Source organism: Hypanus sabinus, chromosome 30 (assembly GCF_030144855.1).
Source record: "Hypanus sabinus isolate sHypSab1 chromosome 30, sHypSab1.hap1, whole genome shotgun sequence".
Taxonomy (NCBI): Eukaryota; Metazoa; Chordata; class Chondrichthyes; order Myliobatiformes; family Dasyatidae; genus Hypanus; species Hypanus sabinus.
Window position 1 is genome coordinate 506485 of NC_082735.1, and position 20129 is coordinate 526613.

Consider the following 20129-nt stretch of genomic DNA (forward strand, 5'->3'; position numbering starts at 1 on the left):
TAGAATAGTACAGCACATTACAGGCCCTTTGGCCCACAATGTTGTGCCGACCCTTGAACCCTGCCTCCCATATAACCCTCCCACCTTAAATTCCTCCATATACCTGTCTAGTAGTCTCTTAAATTTCACTAGTGTATCTGCCTCCACCACAGACTCAGACAGTGCATTCCACACATCAACCACTCTCTGAGTAAAGGACCTTCCTCTAATACCCCCCTTGGTACTACCTTACCTTACCTTAATGCCATGTCTTCTTGTATTGAGCAGTGGTGCTCTGGGGAAGAGGCGCTGGCTGTCCACTCTGTCTATTCCTCTTAATCTCTTATACACCTCTATCATGTCTCCTCTCATCCTCCTTCTCTCCAAAGAGTAAAGCCCTTGCTCCCTTAATCTCTGATCATAATCCATACTCTCTAAACCAGGTGGCATCCTGGTAAATCTCCTCTGTACCCTTTCCAATGCTTCCACATCCTTCCTATAGTGAGGCGACCAGAACTGGACACAGTACTCCAAATATGGCCAAGCCAGAGTTTTATAGACACGTACAAACAAGCTGGATGAACTCAGCAGGTCGGGCAGCATCCACTGAAATGAGCAGTCAACGTTTCGAGCCGAGATCCTTTGTCAGGACTGAAGAAGTCTGCTCCTGCCCCACAGAACTTGTATCTGCCTACCTGGACTCCATTTTGTAAAAGTCCAGTATGGCATTCCCACTAGTTGGCCTGTCAACATACTATGACAGGAATCCATCCTGGACACACTTAAATTCTGCCCCATCTAAACCATTGGAACTAATTAGATGCCAATCAATATTAGGGAATTTAAAGTCATCCATGATAACAGCCCTGTTATTTTTGCACCTTTCCAAAATCTGCCTCCCAATCTGCTCCTAGGTATCTCTGCTGCTACCAGGGGACCTATAGAATACCCCCAGTAGAGTAACTGCTCCCTTCCTGTTCCTGACTTCCACCCATACTGACTCAATAGGGGATCCTGCGACATTACCCACCCTTTCTGTAGCTGTAATAGTATCCCTGACCAGTAATACCACCTTTCTTCTTTCTCCCCTTTCTTCCTCCCTCTCTTTTAAAACACTGAAATTCAGAAATATTGTGAATCCATTCCTGCCCTGGTGCCAGCCAAGTCTCTGTAATGGCCACTACATCATCATTCCATGTATGTATCCAAGCTCTCAGTTCATCACCTTTGTTCCTGATGCTTCTTGTATTGAAGTACACACACTTTAGCCCAGTGGTCCCCAACCACTGGGCCGCGAGGAAACGATATGATTTGGCGATATGAGTCAGCTGCACCCTTCCTCATTCCCCGTCATGCCACTGTTGAACTTGAATACACATGAGGTCATTATCCACGTGAGGTCACCTGTTGCCTAAACGCAGTGATACCCTCGTGCCAGGGATCACTGGTTGGCCTGGGGTAACTGGCCGCTTTGCGTGGCTGGCGCGCAGTGCCATTGCTACCGGCCTGGAAAGCGTACGGATGGGCGCCACCTCTAAACCTGTTTAGCACACCAAATGTTTGTGGGGAACCCGGTGCTAAAATATTCGCAGACAACCTAATTCGGGCTCAGGGTTCCATAAGTAGCAGAGCAGCTACCTCGCTGCGATCATCCCTCGAGCCAAACTTTTGTCGGCTGATAGATTCTACCCACCTACAAGAGGTGTACGCCCTGTCGCACTCCTCGCTCGGTTGGTTGCTCTCTCTGGACTGCAACTGCCGCAGCCCCATCACGGGGACATCCGGCCCTTACCTTGTCCTCTCACTGGTGTGTTGCAATGATTTTATATGTTCATATGAGGAAAATATGCACTGTGAGTTTAATATCCAAACATTGCTTAAACTGTTATGATGCTATTGACTTATGAGTTATAATTGACATCACTATATTCATATGAGGAAAATATGCACTGTGTGTTTAATATTAAATTCATTAGATAAACCCTTTTAGAAATGAAATTGAGTGTATTAGCCACTTATAAGTGACTTATCACTTATAAGTGACATTCTGGTCATGATTAACAGCCCCACCCCCCGCCCCCCCCAATTGGCCAGTCCGCAAGAATATTTTCAATATTAAACCGGTCCATGGTGCATAAAAGGTTGGTGACCCCTGCTTTAGCCCTTCTACCTTACTACCTTTACACCCTTTATTCTGCTTCTATTTCCTCAAACCCTGTTTATATGCCAGATCTGGCTTTACTCCATGCACTATACCTTTATTCTCCTCCACCTCACTATTTGCTCTAACACTCTGGTTCCCCTCCCCCTGCAAATCTAGTTTAAACCTCCCAGAGCCATGCTAGCAAACCTTCCCGCAGATATTAGTCCCCCTCCAGTTCAGGAGCAAACCATCCTGTCAGAAAAGGTCCCACCTTCCCTGGAAGGAGGTCCAATTGTCCAGAAACATGAAGCCCTCCCTCCAGCACCAACTCCTTAGCCACGTATTTAGCCAGTTACTCAACCTATATTCGTAAAGCATGCTCTCAAATCCAGGCAACATCCTTGTAAATCTCCTCTACACCTTTTCTATGGTTTTCACATCTTTCCTGTAGTGCAGTGACCAGAACTGAGCACAGTACTCCAAGTGGGATCTGACCAGGGTCCAACATAGCTGCCACATTACCCCTCAGCTCTTAAACTCAATCCCACGATTGATGTATGCCTTCTTAAACACAGAGTCAACCTGTGTAGCAGTTTTGAGTGTGCTATGGACTTCAACCCCAAGATTGCTCTGATCCTCCACACTGCCAAGAGTTTTACCATTAATACTATATTCGGCCATCATATTTGACCTACCAAACTAAACCACCTCACACTCACCTGGATTGAACTCCATCTGCCACTTCTCCGCCCAGTTTTGCAATCTATCAATGTCCCGCAGTAACCTCTGAAAGCCCTCCGCACTAACCAGAACACCCCCAACCTTTGCGTCATCGGCAGATTTACCAACCCATCCCTCCACTTCCTCATCCAGATCATTTATATATATTAAAAAAAATCACAAAAAGTAGGGGTACCAGAACAGATCCCTGAGGCACACCATTGGTCACCGAAAATGCAAAATGTAGTAATTAGTTCAACACAACATTGTGGGCTGAAAGACCTGTTCGTGGGCTGTAATGTTCTGTGTTGTATGTTCTAAATCCTTCTTGTGGATTGGGGCAGGATATTAGTACCTGACAGCGTGGGATACTGATATACCAGAGGCCAGAATCAGATCACAAACAGCTGCCAAAAAGGGACAACCTCCCAGGTGGGCTGTGCCCTGGGGAGGAGGGTGTCAACAACACAAGAGAGAACTTGCTGTGAAAGATGAACTTAGTTAAGTTGGCCTGACTGAAGCAGGCATTGTGTGTGTGGATGTTAGGCAGGTTGTCCTGGGGAAGATGGCTTCACCATCCAGGGCATGGTCCTGAGATGGAGTTTGTGTACATGTGTTACTCACCAAAGGATGTCACTATGCATGTGTAGGTTGATGTGTGTCATCACATCAGGAGACCACTGCAGAAACACTATGGGCCTCATGGTTTTATAGACAAATTTAATCCTATATCACTTGTTGGTGTTGCACAAAGGGATGGTATTTCTGAACTCTTGAATTCCTGGAGGGCTGTGGGGATGGAAGAAATTACAGATTCACAGGCAAGGCTGCAGAAGGATTTAAATACAAAATTGTAAAATTTCAAAGCTATGCGAAGTTGGTGCGCCTAATTTATGAATAGATGTGATCTTGAGCTGAGACAAAAAACAAAGATTGCTCAGAAGTTGCCAAGCGACCTTGAGAATAAGATTACGGCCTTCCAATCATTTGTAATCAAGCATCCAAAGGCACATTCTTACCCACTGTCACTGATTGGTAACATGGACAAGACACCAATGTTCTTTGATTTTGCTGGCAACCGCACTGTCAATCAGAAGGGGGAGAAAACAGTCCTTCTCCAAACAACTGGACACAAGAAGCAACATTTTACTGTCGTGTTAGTGTGTATGGCTGATGGGACCAAACTACCACCAATGGTGATTTTTAAAGAGGGAAACATTCCCTAAGAAAAAAAAAACTCCCGCAGGGTGTTGTTTACGTTCAAGAATGTGGCTGGATGGACGAAGCAGGTTGCTTGAAGTGGGTTAAAGAGGTGTGGCATCGACGTCCCAAAGGTTTCAGGAAGGAAAAGTCGCTACATGTCTGCAACATGTTCAAAGTGCACTTGACAGGTAAGACAAAAGCAGCATTGAGAGCTGAAAATACGGACGTTGCAGTCATCCCCGGTGGTTTGATGTCTGTGCTCCAGCCACTAGATGTGAGGTTAAACAAACCATTCAAAGAATTCATGTGTCAACAGTGCAATGAATGGATGATGTCTGGAAATCAGTCATTCACTCCAGCGGGAAATATGAGGGCCGCATCTCTAGCTACAGTTTGCGAGTGGGAAGTGTAATCGTGGGAGGAAATGAAGGCCGAGTGCATTGTGAAGGCCTTCAAGAAGTGCAGCATCAGCAATGCTTTGGATGGCACTGAAGATCATTTTGAAGAAGATCATTTCTTTGTGAAGAAGATGATGGAGATTTGGCAGCCAGTAAAGCTGCAAATGACGATGTCGAAGCAGAAATTGACAACCTTTACAATGATATGATGACTGCCAAAGAATGGGACACGATTTTCAGAGAGTCAGATAACAAAGAGTGTGAGAGTTTCAAACTCTGAACATTTGACGACAACAGTGTGTACAAATAAATTGAGAAACAGAATGTGTTTTGTAGATCTTTTCTTTTGTGTAGATTTCATAAGCGTTTGTATTTTCTTTTGTATCTGACTCAAAAAATGGCCAATAAATACGACCTGCCCTCCGTGTATTCGTTTTTCCAAAGTTGGCATCCTCTTTATAAGCCGACCCCCTAATTTTCGGACCAAAATTTAGGGCTAAATTCTTGGCTTTTACACCAGAATTTACCGTAGATGCTTTCCAAAATACCCTGGGAGAGTGAGATCTTATTGACACGGACAGGGCCCAGAAGTGCTTTCATCTGTAGCAAACACATCTAGCAGTGTACAGCAAGCATGCTGACCACAATAAGATCATGCAGTTCATGTGTGTTAGATTTAGGTGAATGGAGCAGAGAGAGGTCTGAAAGACAGTGACCAGATCCAAAGGAAGCACTATCATAGTGATGCATTCACCAAAGTCTGGGCAGTGGGATGTGAGTGAACAGACCCCAGGAGCCAGTGTAAGAGCTGGAATTGGAACTCGGAACAGAAGCCAGCCAACTGACTCATCTTGTCTGCTCTTCCATTCCATAAGATCATGGCCAATCTGGCCATGGACCCTACTCCACTTACCTGTCTTTTCCCCATAACCTTTAATACTCTGCAATACAAAAATCTATCTAACTGTGCCTTAAATATATTTAATGAGTGTGTTGCCCTTAAGGCATTCGTTTAGTTTATTATATTTTCCCTTTAGTAATTCATTTGTAATCATTTTCTAGCTAAAGTTAAGGTTGTTGAAAGTAAATTTGTTGTCTGTGATATATCTCAGCATGCGATGACGTCACACCCGGTTTTGCTGTGTCCTGTGGGAGATACCGGTTTGGAGAAACGGGAAGGAGGGGGCTTATGTGTGCAGGATCAGCGCGAGAAAAGTTTTCTTTCTATGCACTAGAAACATCATAGAAGCAACACAGTAAGTTCATAAGATAATCGATATGTTGAAGTAAAAATGTTAATGCTGATTCTGTTAAAAGTAATGATGGTTGATAAAGTTTATATTCTTTGTTATTTAAAGAGTTGCAGATAGTTTGTGTTGAAGTGTATTTACAGCCAGTCGATGGTGTAGGTAGATTCTGACTGTATGGTGTACTTTAATGTAATATAGTTTGTTGTAGTTTTATTTTTGCAAGTATTTATGATGTAAATGTGATGCCAAGAAGGAAACAAATACTGTATATATTTTGTGTTGCTTTATCAACAGTTTTCACCATATGTTAATGTGAAAGAGTAAACAGTAAATGGTTAATCTTACTGGGATCGCGCCTCATTGACTCCGGTTTATACTTGGTGTTTAGTTCAGAGCTTTTACACCTGTTCAAGAACACTACAATGAGATCTCTTCCCTGCACAGAGAGTTCTGAAGATTCACTACTTGTTGGGAAATGCAGGTTCTCATTTCTGTCCTAATCTATTCCACCAAATCTTGAGGCTATATCCCCTAGTTCTAGACTCATTTCAGAATGGAATCAATTTTCCTGTTTCTATCTTATCTACCCCTTGTAAGATTTTCCACTCAGTTTTCTGAATTCCATTCAAAATTGTCCCAGATGACTCAATCACTCTTTGTAGGCTAATCCCTCATCTCCAGAATCAACCTGATGAACCCCATCTGCACCACCTCCAAAGCCAGTTTCTCTTTCCTCAAGTACGGAGACCAGATCTCTAAGGTTAAGGTGCTCACCGAGGGCAGTGCGAGACATTAACCTGCATTATGTGGCCCGTGGCCTCAGCCAAGAGGGTTGCAGCAACAATCAAGAGGAGACTAATCACTGGAGACAGTTAACAAGAGATGGTTACCTGGAACGTTAATGTACTGCTCCTGGTTGCGAATTTTCCATCCATCACCATGTACACGTGGGCACGGAACATCTGGAACAGGAAGCTGTATGAATGAGTCCAGGTACTGACACTCTACGGCCATACACAGAGGAAACAGGTTGCATTTAGTGGCCTCTTTCACAACATCAGGTTTTCTTACTGTACCATCAGACAATTCAGTACATCTGAAGTCTAAGAAAGCATGATGATCAACTTCTACTTACAAAATCATCACAAATAATAGATCTCTTCGAGGCAGGTTCCATTAGTTTACGCCTTCGGCAAGACCAGAAGACCATAAGATACAGGAGCAGAATTAGGCCATTTGGTCCATCAAGTCTGCTCTACCATTTGAACATGGCTGATCCATTTTCCTCTTATTAACATCATTCTCCTGCCTTCTCCCCATTACCTTTTATGCCCTGACTTACCAAGGACCTATCAACCTCTACCTTAAGTATATTCAGTGACCAAGCTTCCACAGCCAACTGTAGCAAAGGATTCCACAGATTAAAGAGATTCCTCCTAATCATTCAAAAATGGACGTGACTCTATTCTGAGGTTGTGCCCTCTGGTACTAGACTCCCCCATTATAGGAAACTTCCTCTCCACGTCCATTCTATCTAAGCCTTTCAACATTCAATATGTTTCAATGAGATCCCCCCCTCATTCTTCTAAACTCCAGTGAGAACAGACCCAGAGCCACCAATCACTCCTCATATAATAAGCCTTTCATTCCTAAAACCATTTTCGTGAAACTCCTTTGAACACTTTCCAACGTCAGCCCATCCTTACTCAGATAAGGGCCCTGATCTGCTCACAATACTGCAACTGAGACCTCACCAGTGTCTTATAAAGCCTCGACATTACATCCTTGTTTTCATATTCTAGTCCTCTCAAAATGAATGTTAACATGTATTCGCCTTCCTCACCACTAACTCAATCTGCAGGTTAACCTCTAGTGAATCCCGCATGAGGATGCCCAAGTTCCTTTGCATCTTGGATTTTTGAATTGGCTTCCCATGTAGAAAATAATGCATATTTTTATTTCTTCTACAAAAGTGCACCACCATACACTTCCTGACACTGCATTCCATCTGTATTTCTTTGATCATTTGCCTAATCTGAGTCCCTCTGCTGCCTCTCTGCTTCCTTAAAATTACCTGCACCTCTACCTATCTTCATATTGTTCACAAAGCCATCAATTCCTTTATCCAAATCATTGACATACAATGTAAAAAGAAGCGGCCCTAATTTCAACCCTTGCAGAACACCACTGATCACCAGCAGCCAATCAGAAAATTATCTCTTTACTCCCACTTTTTGGCTCCTGCCAATCCGCCAATGCTCTATCCATGCTAGCATTGTTTTTGTAATACCATGAGCTCTTATCTTGCTAAGCAGCCTCATGTGCAAGGCCTTCTGAAACTCCAAGAACACAACAACCACACATTGTCATTTGTCTATCTTGCTTGTTATTTCTTCAAAGAATCCCAACAGTTCTGTCAGATAAGATGGTTTCCTTGAGGAAACCATGCTGACTTTGATCTGTCCTACAATATGCCTTCAAGAAACCTGAAACCTTGTCCTTTACAATTGATTCCAACAACTTCCCAACGCTGACATCTGACTAACTGGCCTATAATTCCATTTTCTTCAGTGAAGATTGACACAAATTAGTCAGTTCATCCACCATTTCTTTGTCCCCCATTACTGCCTCTTCAGTGTCATTTTCTGGTTCCAATAACGACTCTCACTTCTCTTTATATATCTGAAAAAACATTGGTTTGCTCTTATTATTGGCTAGCTTACATCCACATTTCATCTGTCCCCTCTTATGGCTTTTTAAATTTGCCCTCTGATGATTTTTAAAAGCTTCCTTATCCTCTAACCTATCACTAATTTTTGCTTCTTTTTTACTTTTATGTTGGCTTTTACTTCCCTCATCAGCCATGGTTTTATCATCTTGCGTTTCAAATATTTCTTCTACTTTGGAATGCATCTATTCTGAACTTTCTGAATTGCCCCCAAACCCTCCAGCCCTTGGTGTTTTGCTGTCATTCCTGCTACTGTCCTCTTCCAATCAACTTTAGCCAGTTTCTCTCTCATGCCTCTGTAATTCCCTTTACTCTACTGTAATGGTGATAGAATTGGTTTTTGCGTCTCCCTCGCAAATAGCAGGGTAAATTCTATCATATTATGATCATTAATTCTCAAGGGTTTCATTACCTTAAGCTTCCTACTCACAAGGAATCTACATCTTTCAATCTTATGAGATAGGATTTGATTTCAATGTTTTACCAAGAGCCACATCACCCCCTCCACCTACCTGCCTGTCCTTTCAATACAGTGTGTATCCTTGGATATTACAGTGTGTATCCACAACTCAAGTGATGCCCACAATATCATACCTGCCAATCTCTAACTGTGCTATAAGATCATCTACCTTATTCTGGGCATTTAGATATACCATCTTCAATCCTGTATTTGTCACTATTTTCAACTTTCTCCCTATGTCATCCCACTGACATCTCACTGCACACTTTATTTGTATACTAACTGCCCTAACCTCGGCCCTATCACTCAGTTTCCCATTCCCCCCTGCCAAATTAGTTTCAACCCACTCCAACAGTTCTAGCAAACCTGCCTGCAAACCTGTCTTCCTTGTGTAACCCATCCTTTTTGTACAGATTATGCTTTCCCCAAAAAAGATCCCAATCTGAAACCCTGCCCCTTGCACCAGTTCCTCAGCCACACATTCATCTGCCAATTCACCTTATTCTTATGCTCACTGACACATGGCACAGACATTGCTGCCTTGAAGGTCCTGCTATTCAGCTTTCTACATAGATCCCTAAATTCTCTCTTCAGGGCTTCCTTCGTATGTCATTGATGCCAATATATACCAAGACTTCTGCCTGTTCTCTCTCCCCCTTGGGAATGCTGTGGACCCAATTCGAGTCGTCCCTGAACCTGGCACCCAGGAGGCAGCATACCACCTGGTTGTCTCTATTACGTCCACAGAAATCTCATGTCTATTTCTTTAACTATGGAATTCCCTAACACTGCAGTAGTCCTCGTCTCACCACTTGCCTTATGAGCCACAGCACCATACTCAGTGATGCCGCAGCTCACTCCAGACCCCCAACATAGTGGGTTATTTATTATCGAGTAGAACAGCTACAGGGGTACTCTGTACTGGGTGCCTATTTCCTTTCCCTTTTCTGACAGTCACCCAGGTACCTGCCTCCTGCAACTTAGGGGTGACTACTTCCCTTAGCTCCTATCCATCACCTCCTCAGTCTCCCATTTGAGTCAAAGGTCATTGACCTGCAGCTCCAGTTCCTTGACACATTCTCTGAGGAGCTACAGTTCAGTGCATCTGGCACAGATGTGGTCACATCCCAATGCTTTATTCTCTGTATACACATGACTGTGGCTAGGCATAGCTCAAATACCAACTACAAATTTGCTGACGATACAACCATTGTTGGTAGAATCTCAGGTGGTGACGTGAGGGCGTACAGGGGTGAGGTAGAACCAATCCTCATAGGGGGATAAGAAGTGGAGAGAGTGAGCAGCTTCAAGGTCCTGGGTGTCAAGATCTCTGAATATCTACCCTGGTCCCAACATAATGACGTAGTCATAAAGTGGCTATACTTTATTAGGAGTTTGAAGTGATTTGGCGTGTCACACTGCCACTCAGCTTAGTATCATCAGCAAACTTGCTGATGTTATTCTCAATGCCTTCATCTAAATCATTAATGTAAATTGTAAACATCTGTGGTCCCAATACCGAGCCCTGTGGCACCCCACTAGTCACCACCTGCCTTTCCGAGAAACATCCATTCACCGTTACCCTTTGTTTTCTATCTGCCAACCAGTTTTCTATCCATGTCAATAACTTCCCCCCCAATGCCATGAGCTCTGATTTTACCCACCAATCTCCTATGTGGACGTTATCAAATGCCTTCTGAAAATCGAGGTACACTACATCCACTGGATCTCCCTTGTCTAACTTCCTGGTTACATCCTCGAAAAACTCCAATAGATTAGTTGAGCATGATTTGCCTTTGGTAAATCCATGCTGGCTCTGCCCAATCCTATCACTGCTATCTAGATATGCCACTATTTCATCTTTAATAACGGACTCTAGCATCTTCCCCACTACTGATGTTAGGCTGACAGGACGATAGTTCTCAGTTTTCTCCCTCCCTCCTTTCTTAAAAAGTGGGATAACATTAGCCATTCTCCAATCCTCAGGAACTGATCCTGAATCTAAGGAACATTGGAAAATGATTACCAATGCATCCGCAATTTCCAGAGCCACCTCCTTTAGTACCCTAGGATGCAGACCATCTGGACCTGGGGATTTGTCAGCCTTCAGTCCCATCAGTCTACTCATCACCATTTCCTTCCTAATGTCAATCTGTTTCATTTCCTCTGTTACCCTATGTCCTTGGCCCATCCATACATCTGGGAGATTGCTTGTGTCTTCCCTAGTGAAGACAGATCTAAAGTACTTGTTAAATTCTTCTGCCATTTCTCTGTTTCCCATAACAATTTCACCCAATTCATTCTTCAAGGGCCCAACATTGTTCTTAACTATCTTCTTTCTCTTCACATACCTAAAAAGCTTTTGCTATCCCCTTTTATATTCCTGGCTAGTTTGCGTTCGTACCTCATTTCTCCTCCCCGTATTGCTTTTTTAAGTTCTGTTGTTCCTTAAAAATTTCCCAATCATCTATCCTCCCACTCACCTTAGCTCTGTCATATTTCCTTGTTTTTTTAATGCTATGCAATCTCTGACTTCCTTTGTCAACCACTGTGGCCCCTTTCCCCCCTTTGAATCCTTCCTTCCTCCGGGGGATGAACTGATTTTCCACCTTATGCATTATTCCCAAGAATACCTGCCATTGCTGTTTCACTGTCTTTTCTGCTAGGATATCTGTCCAGTTAACTTTGGCCAGCTCCTCCCTCATGGCTCCATAGTTTGCCCATTCAACTGTAACACTGACACCTCCGATCTGCCCTTATCCTTCTCAAATTGCAGATAAAAACTTATCATGTTATGGTCACTACCTCCTAATGGCTCCTTTACTTCAAAATCGCTTATCAAATCCTGTTCATTACGCAAGACTAAATCCAGAATAGCCTTGTCCCTGGTCAGCTCTCGTACAAACTGTTCCAAGAGTGCATCCCATAGGCACTCTACAAACTCCCTATCCTGGGGTCCAGCACCAACCTGATTCTCCCAGTTCACCTGCATGTTGAAATCCCCCATAACTACTGCGACATTACCTTTGCCACATGCCAATGTTAACTCCCTATTCAACTTGCACCCAATATCCATGCTACTGTTTGGTGGCCTGCAGACAACACCCATTGTCTTTTTGCTCTTACTGTTCCTCAGTTCTATCCACACATGTTTTCTGTAAAACTATACAACATAGGAGCAGGTTTAGGCCATTCAGTCCATCAAGTGTTCTCCACCGTTTCATCATAGTTGATTTATTGTCCTTCTCAACCCCATTCTCCTGTGGGCTCCCTGTCACCGTTTTTACCCTTTCTAATCAAGAACCTATAAAACTCCGCTTTAGTATACAGAATGATTTGGCCTGCACAATGACCTTCAGTGACAAGCATTACATATCTAGTTTCAAATTACACATGCCTGCATATGTATGCTGGGTGGTGGGTTACCTTCCTGGGGCAGATGCTTGGGACCTGCCCAAAGAAAAATACTGAGTCCAGGAGTTGGGATGCTATTTTAAAGTTGCGTAATACATTGCTGAGTTCCAATTTGGATTATTGCGTTCCATTGGAAGTATATCAGTAAGACTGGAAGAGTACAGAGAAAATTCATAAGGATGTACTGGGAGTTTTAGGGAAAGGTTGAATAGGTTTGGACTTCATTCCCCGGAGAAGAATGGGGGGAGATTTCATAGAAGTACACCAAAACTATGAGGAGTACAATTAAGCAAGCTTTTTTACTGAGATGAGGAGAGACTAGAACTACAAGTCATGGATTAAGGGTGAAATTTGAAATGTTTAAGAGAAATGCGAGGGGGTATCTTTACACAGAGGGTCAGAATCTGGTTTATTATCACTGGCATGTGACGTGAAGAAAATAATAGTAGTAATAATAATAATAAATGAACAAGTATATCAATTATGTATATTGAATAGATTTAAAAATGTGCAAAAACAGAAATACTGTATATTAAAAAAGTGAGCTAGTGTCCAAAGCTTCAACGTCCATTCAGGAATCGGATGGCAGAGAGGAAGAAGCTGTTCCTGAATCGCTGAGTGTGCGCTTTCAGGCTTCTGTATCTCCTACCTGATGGTAACAGTGAGAAAAGGACAGGCCCTGGTTCCTTAATAATGGACACTGCCTTTCTGAGACACCGCTCCCTGAAGATGTCCTGGGTACTTTGTAGGCTAGTAGCCAAGATGGAGCTGACTAGCTTTACAACCCTCTGCAGCTTCTTTCGGTCCTGTGCAGTAGCCCCTCCATACCAGACTATGGTGTAGCCTGTCTCCACGGTACAACTATAGAAGTTTTTGAGTGCATTTGTTGACATGCCAAATCGCTTCAAACTCCTAATAAAGTATAGCCACTGTCTTGCCTTCTTTATGACTACATCAATATTTTGGGACCAGGTTAGATACTCAGAGATCTTGACACCCAGGAACTTGAAGCTGCTCACTCTCCACTTCTGATCCTCTACGAGATTGGTAAATGTTCCTTCGTCTTACCCTTCCTGAAGTCCACAATCAGCTCTTTCATCTTACTAATGCTGAGTGCAAGGTTGTAGCTGTGGCACCATTCCACTAGTTGGCATATCTCACTCCTGTACACCCTCTCATCACCACCTGAGATTCTACCAACAATGGTTGTATTGTAAGCAAATTTGTAGATGGTATTTGAGCTATGCCTAGCTACACAGATTATACCACTGTTTTGCCCTCCCTACTAATCTGTCCCAGTCCTTCCGCAGACTCACTGCTTCCTGTTGTTTTTCTAAGAACTACATGCCATGGTGGACGGGACAGGACTACTTAGAGACAAATCATATGGTGTCTTATCTCACAATCAGGATCAGGCCTTACCTTTGCGTGTTTCCAGTTCCCATGTGCTGGAATGTTCTGCTGTGACAGTCACCCACAGTATGGCGATACCAAGTGGCCACATGACTGTACTGATGCCCATCAATAATGCTCAAACATTACCTGGAATAAAACAACATTATTTTGAGTCCCAGGTCAATACCGTCACCAGAAATGGGACCTATTGGGCAAATTGTACCACATGAAGTAAATCTCCTCACGATCTGTCCCACACTCATCCCCCTTTATTCAACAGTCACATTTGTTTCATGTCAATCCCATTACACAAGTGCAAGGTGATTGATTGTTACTCCAGATCTGATGCAGCACAAAAAAAGCAAAAGATAATAATAAAAACACAGTAAGTATAAATACACATTATAGCTTGTCAACATAGACTGATTGTATGTCCATATAGTGACTGTAGGTGACTGATGGAAAATACTGGTGGGGTTAGTGGGTGGAGGTGTTGATCAGCCTTACTACTAGAGGAAAATAACTGTTTTTGAGTCTAGTGGTCCTGATGTGGATGTTATGTAGCCTCCTGCCTGATGGAAGTGAGACAAACAGTCCATAAGTAGGGCAGGTGGGATCCTTCACGATGTTATTGGCCCCTTTCGGTATGTCTGTCCTTGATGGTGGGTAAGCTGGTGCCAGTTTTGACCGGCCATTGTAGAGTCTTCCTGTCCATCACAGTGCCATTTCCAAACCAAACAGTGATGCAGCTGGTTAGGATCTTCAGCACATCTGTAGAGTGAAGTGAGTATGGATGTGCAAAGTCCAGCTCCCTTCAGTCTCCTCAGAAAGTAGAGACTTTAGTAAGCTTTCTTCACTGTGCAGGATGTACTCTGGGACCATGATGTGCACTCCCAGGAGTTGAAATGGCTGTTCCGTCAATGTAAGGAGGGTCTGAGTGGGACAAGTTCTGCTGAACTCATTTTTTATATAATTTATATAAATTCTCACTTTAGTCACAGAGACTTTTAAAAGTACAGCACAGAAACAGGCCCCTTGGCCCATCTAGTCTGCGCTGAGCCATTTAAACTGCCTACTCCCATCAACCTGCACCCGGACCATAGCCCTCCATATCCCTACCATCCATGTAACTATCCAAACTTCTTATAAACATTGAAATCAAGCTCTGCATCACTTGTGCTGACAGCTTGTTCCACACTCTCAAGACCCTCTGAGTGAAGAAGTTTCCCCTCATGTTCCCCTCAAACTTTTCACTTTTCACCCTTAACCCATGACCTCTGGTTGTAGTCCCACCCAATGTAAGTAGAAAAAGCCTGTTTGCATTTACCCTCTCTATACCCCTCATAACATCTTTCCTGTAGGTAGGTGACCAAACCTATACACAATACTCCAAATTAGGCCTTATCAGTATCTTATATACCTCATCAATTCAATATAACAGCCCCACTCCTGATTTATGAAGGCCAATATACCAAAAACTTTCTTTATAATCTTATTAACCTGTGACACCACTTTCAATGAATTATGGACCTGTATTCCCAGATTCCTTCGTTCTACTATACTCCTCAGTGTCCTACTGTTCACTGTATCTGACCCACCCTGGTTGGTCCTACTGAAGTGCAACACCTCATAGTTGTCTACATTAAATTCCATCTGCTATATATCAGCCCATTTAGTCAGCTGATCCCGTTGCAAGTCTTAACAGTCTTCCTCGCTGTCCACTATACCCGCCCCCCCCCAACCAAATTTTGGTGTAATCCACAAATTTGCTGATCTAGTTAACCACATTATCATCCAGATCATTCTGGAGATGACAAACAACAACAGACTCAGCACTGATTCCTGTGGCACTCCAATAGTCCTAGGCCTCCAGTCAGACGGGCAACTATCTACTACACTCTCTGGCTTCCCCCTCAAGGCCAATGTCTAATCCAATTTACTCCCTCATCTTGAATGTCAATAGACTGAACCTTCTTGACCAGCTATATGGTCATTATGGGACAATATGGGACATTGGCAAATTCCTTACTAATATCTACATAGACAATATCCACTGCCTTGCCTTTATCACCCTTCCTAGTAACCTCCTCGAAATACTCTAAAGACTGGTTAGACACGACCTACCATGCATGAAACCAAACTGACTATCCTTAATCAGTCTATGTCTATCCAAATATTCATATATACAGTCCCTTAAAATACCTTCCAATAACTTTCCCACTACTATGTCAAGCTCACATACCTGTAATTTCCTGATTTATTTTTAGAACCTTTCTCAAACAGCGGAACAACTTCCGCTATCTTCCAATCCTCTAACATCTCACCGGCTTAGCTAAGGATGATTTAAATATGTCTGCTCATCCCTGGCAATTTCTTCCTCCCGCAGGGTCCAAGAGAACACCTTAGTAGCCCTGGGGAGTTACCCACCCTAGTGAGCCTCAAGATGTCTCCTCCTCTGTAAGGAGTCATGAAGTTGATGCCACTTTGCATCACTTCTATAATCTCCGCGTCTATTTCCTGAGTTAATACAGATGCAAAAGATCTTCCCCATCTCTTTTGGCTCCTCCTGTTATCTATCATCTTGGATCTCCCCCCTCCCCCTTCCACTTTCAAATCTCTTACTATCTCTTCTTTCAGTTAGCCCTGACAAAGGGTCTCAGCCCGAAACGTCAACTATACTTCTTCCTATAGATGTTGCCTGACCTGCTGCGTTCCACCAGCATTTTGTTTGTGTTGCCTGAATTTCCAGCATCTGCAGATTTCCTCATATTTCTGTCCACACCTGGATTATCATTCTGATTTTCCAGGGGACCAATTTTGACCCTTGCAATCCCTTTGCTCTTAACATTCCGTAGAAGCCCTTATGATTCTCCTTCATCTTGTCTGCTAGAGCAACCTCATGCCTTCCTTTAGCCCTCCTGATTTCTTTCTTTAGTGTTTTCTTGTATTTCTTAGACTACTTAAGTTACTTATTTGTTCCAACCTAGCTATACCTGCAATGCACCTCCTTTTTTTCTTAACCAGAGCCTGAATATCTCTTGAAAACAAGGTTCTCTATACCTGTTATCTTTACCTTTTATTCTGACAGGCACATAAAAACTCTGTACTCTCAAAACTTAACTTTTGAAGGTTTCTCACTTACCAAGTACACTTTGCCAGAAAACAGCCTGTTCCAATCCACACTTGCCAGATCCTTTCTGATACCATCAAAATTGGCTTTTCTCCAACTTAGAAACTTAACCCATGGCCTAGACCTATGTTTTTGTATACTTAATTTGAAACTCATGGCACTGTGATCACTTGATGCAAGTGTTCACCTACACTGGCTTCTGTCACCTGCTCTCTGAATCCCCAATAGCAGATCAAGTATTGCACATTCTCTCGTTGGGACTTCTATGTACTGATTAAGAAAACTTCCCTAAACAAACTCTATCCTATCTAGTCCTTTTATAGTATGGGAGTACCAATCAATATGTGGAAAGTTAAAATCACCTACTATAACAACCTTACTGATTTTTCACTCAAGGAAAACATTTCCAACTAAATTCTTCATGTATCAGATACTTCATTCAAAGTTCTTTGCTTTCTCTGTTTTAAGAACAACTATGGTTTCTCCAATCCATCTAGGTGAGTGTAAAGACAAGGCTGAAGCCTTCATCATCATTTCAGACCAGGAGTACTGAATCAGTGAGCTATCCTAGTTCCCTCCTAGCTGCCAGTGTTCAGTGTCACAAAACAGTCTAGAGCACTGGATGCACAAAGCTTGTGGGACCAGGTGATATTAGAATTAGAATTGTCACATGTACTGAGGTACAGCAAAAAGCTTCTGTTGCATACTGTTCATACAGATCAAATCATTACACAGAGCGTTGAGGCAGAGTAAGGTCATGATACAAGTTTCCTGGGGCAGTGGCTTCAGCCCAAGCATCTTCGGCTGCTTCATCAGTAATCCTGCTTCAACTCTGAAGTCAATTCTGGGCATGCTTTCTGATCGCAACTCCTTTCCTGAACACAACAAGATACCAGCCGGGCATGAGCTAATCACTGGCAAGTAACAACACTGTGGAAGGAGCAAGAAATGACCTCTTCCACCAAGGGGGTGTGCAATCACCAGCCCTTCTCAATCAAACACCTGGGGATTACCTGTCACCATAAATTCAGCTTGATCGTCCCAATGACACTGAAACACCTCTCACCATCTGCAAGGCACAAGTCAGATGTAAATGTAAAGCTTCGGCAACTCTCAAAAAAGTTAAACCCCATTCAATGTCAAAACTGCCTATTTGACGGCCACCCAAATGTATTGTCACCTTTATCACAATGCAGTGAAAAGTTTCACCTTCCTTCTGTTCATACAGATCAACTTATCACACAATGCATTGAAGTAGTACAAGGTTTTAAAAAAAAAACAATATTCCTGCTGTGGTATTGTAGACCTGTGCTTCAGACCAAGTATTGTCTCTAACCAAACTGTTCCAGTCCAGTGACAACACTGGGAATCACTGACAACATGGGAAATTGCCTAGGTACATCTGCTTCATGGAATTTGTGTCATCAACAGTGTGATCTCACAGCACTTACTGATCATTAACTTGCTCCAGATTCACTATTTTGGATTTGTCAAAGCCACTTAACTCCAGACCCATCCACAGCATCAATCTAAACTGGACCAAAGAGAGAAATTCCAGAGTTAACAGCAACTGCAGTTGACAAAATAGCAATGTGTGGCTGAGTATGGCACTGAGGCACGCTGATAAAACAGATCAATTGAGATCAGGAAGTGGGACAGTGCACAGGCACTTGTCTTCATCTACACGCTGAGGCTAAGAGTGATGAGAGCTCCAAGTTCCTAGCAGTAAACATCACCAAGAGTTTGTCCTAGTCCAACCATGTTGTCGGCATTTCCTCAGAAGTATAAAGGAATTTGGCATGTTCCTTTGACCCTGACAAACTGTACTGATGCACCATAGAAAGCATTACAGCTTGGTACAGCACCAACTCTGCACATGACAACTACAGAGTTGTGGATACGATTCAGCACATCACCAGCCTCCCTTCCATACACCCTGTCTATACTTCTCTCAATGCAGCTACCATAATCAAAGCTACCGCCCACCCCTGACGATCTCTCTTCTCCCCTCTCCCGTTGGGCAGTAGATACAAAAGTCTGAAAGCACACATCACCAGGCTTTTATCACCCCACTTTTGGTTCCTGAGTTTGATGGATAGACTCAATCTAAATATTCACCTCATCGTGTTCTTGCACCTTATTGTCTACGTACTGCACTTTCTCTGTACCAGCATTATTCTTGTTTTACCTTGATCTATCTTGGTGCAGTGTATACAGATCTGATCTACATGAATAGCAGGCAAGATAAGCTTTCACTGAACTTTGGTACATATAATAACCAGCCGAGTGGTTTGAGTCATAAGGAAGAAGGCAGTTGGGGTCGGGAGTTCCACAGGACAGCGTCCTAACTCCAACCACCTTCAAATGCATCAATGAAATTCCCTCCATAAGATTAGAGTGTGGATGTTCATTAATATTTGCACAATGTCCAGTTCCCAAATGAAACAACTACACCCGCTTGCAGCAGAGCTGGGCGACATTGCCAGTGTGGCCGAAAAATGGAAAGTGACATTCAGGAGCCAGACAATGATAGAGACTTGAATCACCTACCCTCAACTTCATCATCCTCAAGACCTTCATCATCAATATCCTGGATCAGAAACTCATCTGCACCTGTCTTTTTTTCCAAAAATACTTTATTCAGGAATATTACAAAATAAAGTTATTTACATAGAAAAAAACATTCATTAACTCTGAATCCTTATGCAATAAATAAAGTTATTTACAATAAATTATGCATTGGCTCTCTGTTCCTATTCAAATTAAAGATGTTTACAATAAATCATTCATTGACTCTCAAACTTTAGGCAAGCATTACAGACTTATTTTAACAATAAACATCCAGGCTTTGACTCTCATTCCTTTACCGAAGTTCCTTTACGGTCTATACATTTCCAGCCACTCCTGGGGCACCATGTTGACTCATCTATCCACACTGCTGATGAGGGGTATTCTCCTCCGCACCCGACCCCTCTCACTCCCGCGGGCGATGAACCTTAAGCTGTGGTCCTTCCCCAACGGGCCTTCCCGGTGGCTGCACCAAGCCTGAACACATGCCTCAGTACATACTCCTGCAGGCAAGAATGTGCCAGCCAGCATCTCCATGTGCTGGTAGAACATCAAGTTTTGGGCCGACCAAAGAGCATCCTTCACCGAGTCGATGATCTGCCAGCAGCACCGGATGTTTGTCTCCATGTGGGTCCCCGGAAATAGCCCGTAAATCAGGAGTCCTCGGTTACGCAGCTGTTGGGCATGAATCTCGACTCCGTCCCTTCCATCCTCCTCCACACCCTTTTTGCGAAGAGGTGA

General features: G+C 43.1%; 1 protein-coding gene across 1 annotated transcript in view; it reads right to left on the minus strand.

Moving 5' to 3' along the window:
• The window catches only part of col16a1 (collagen, type XVI, alpha 1), a gene marked incomplete at its 3' end in the record, with an annotated part of 565824 nt that overhangs the window by 504486 nt on the left and 41209 nt on the right, over nucleotides 1-20129 (minus strand). Inside the window, exons 2-3 of the mRNA XM_059954228.1 lie at nucleotides 13718-13837; nucleotides 6584-6655 (exon numbers count right to left, since the gene is read on the minus strand). Of these exons, the coding sequence (XP_059810211.1) occupies nucleotides 6584-6655; nucleotides 13718-13817 (172 nt within the window). The remainder of the gene's footprint in view (nucleotides 1-6583; nucleotides 6656-13717; nucleotides 13838-20129) is intronic.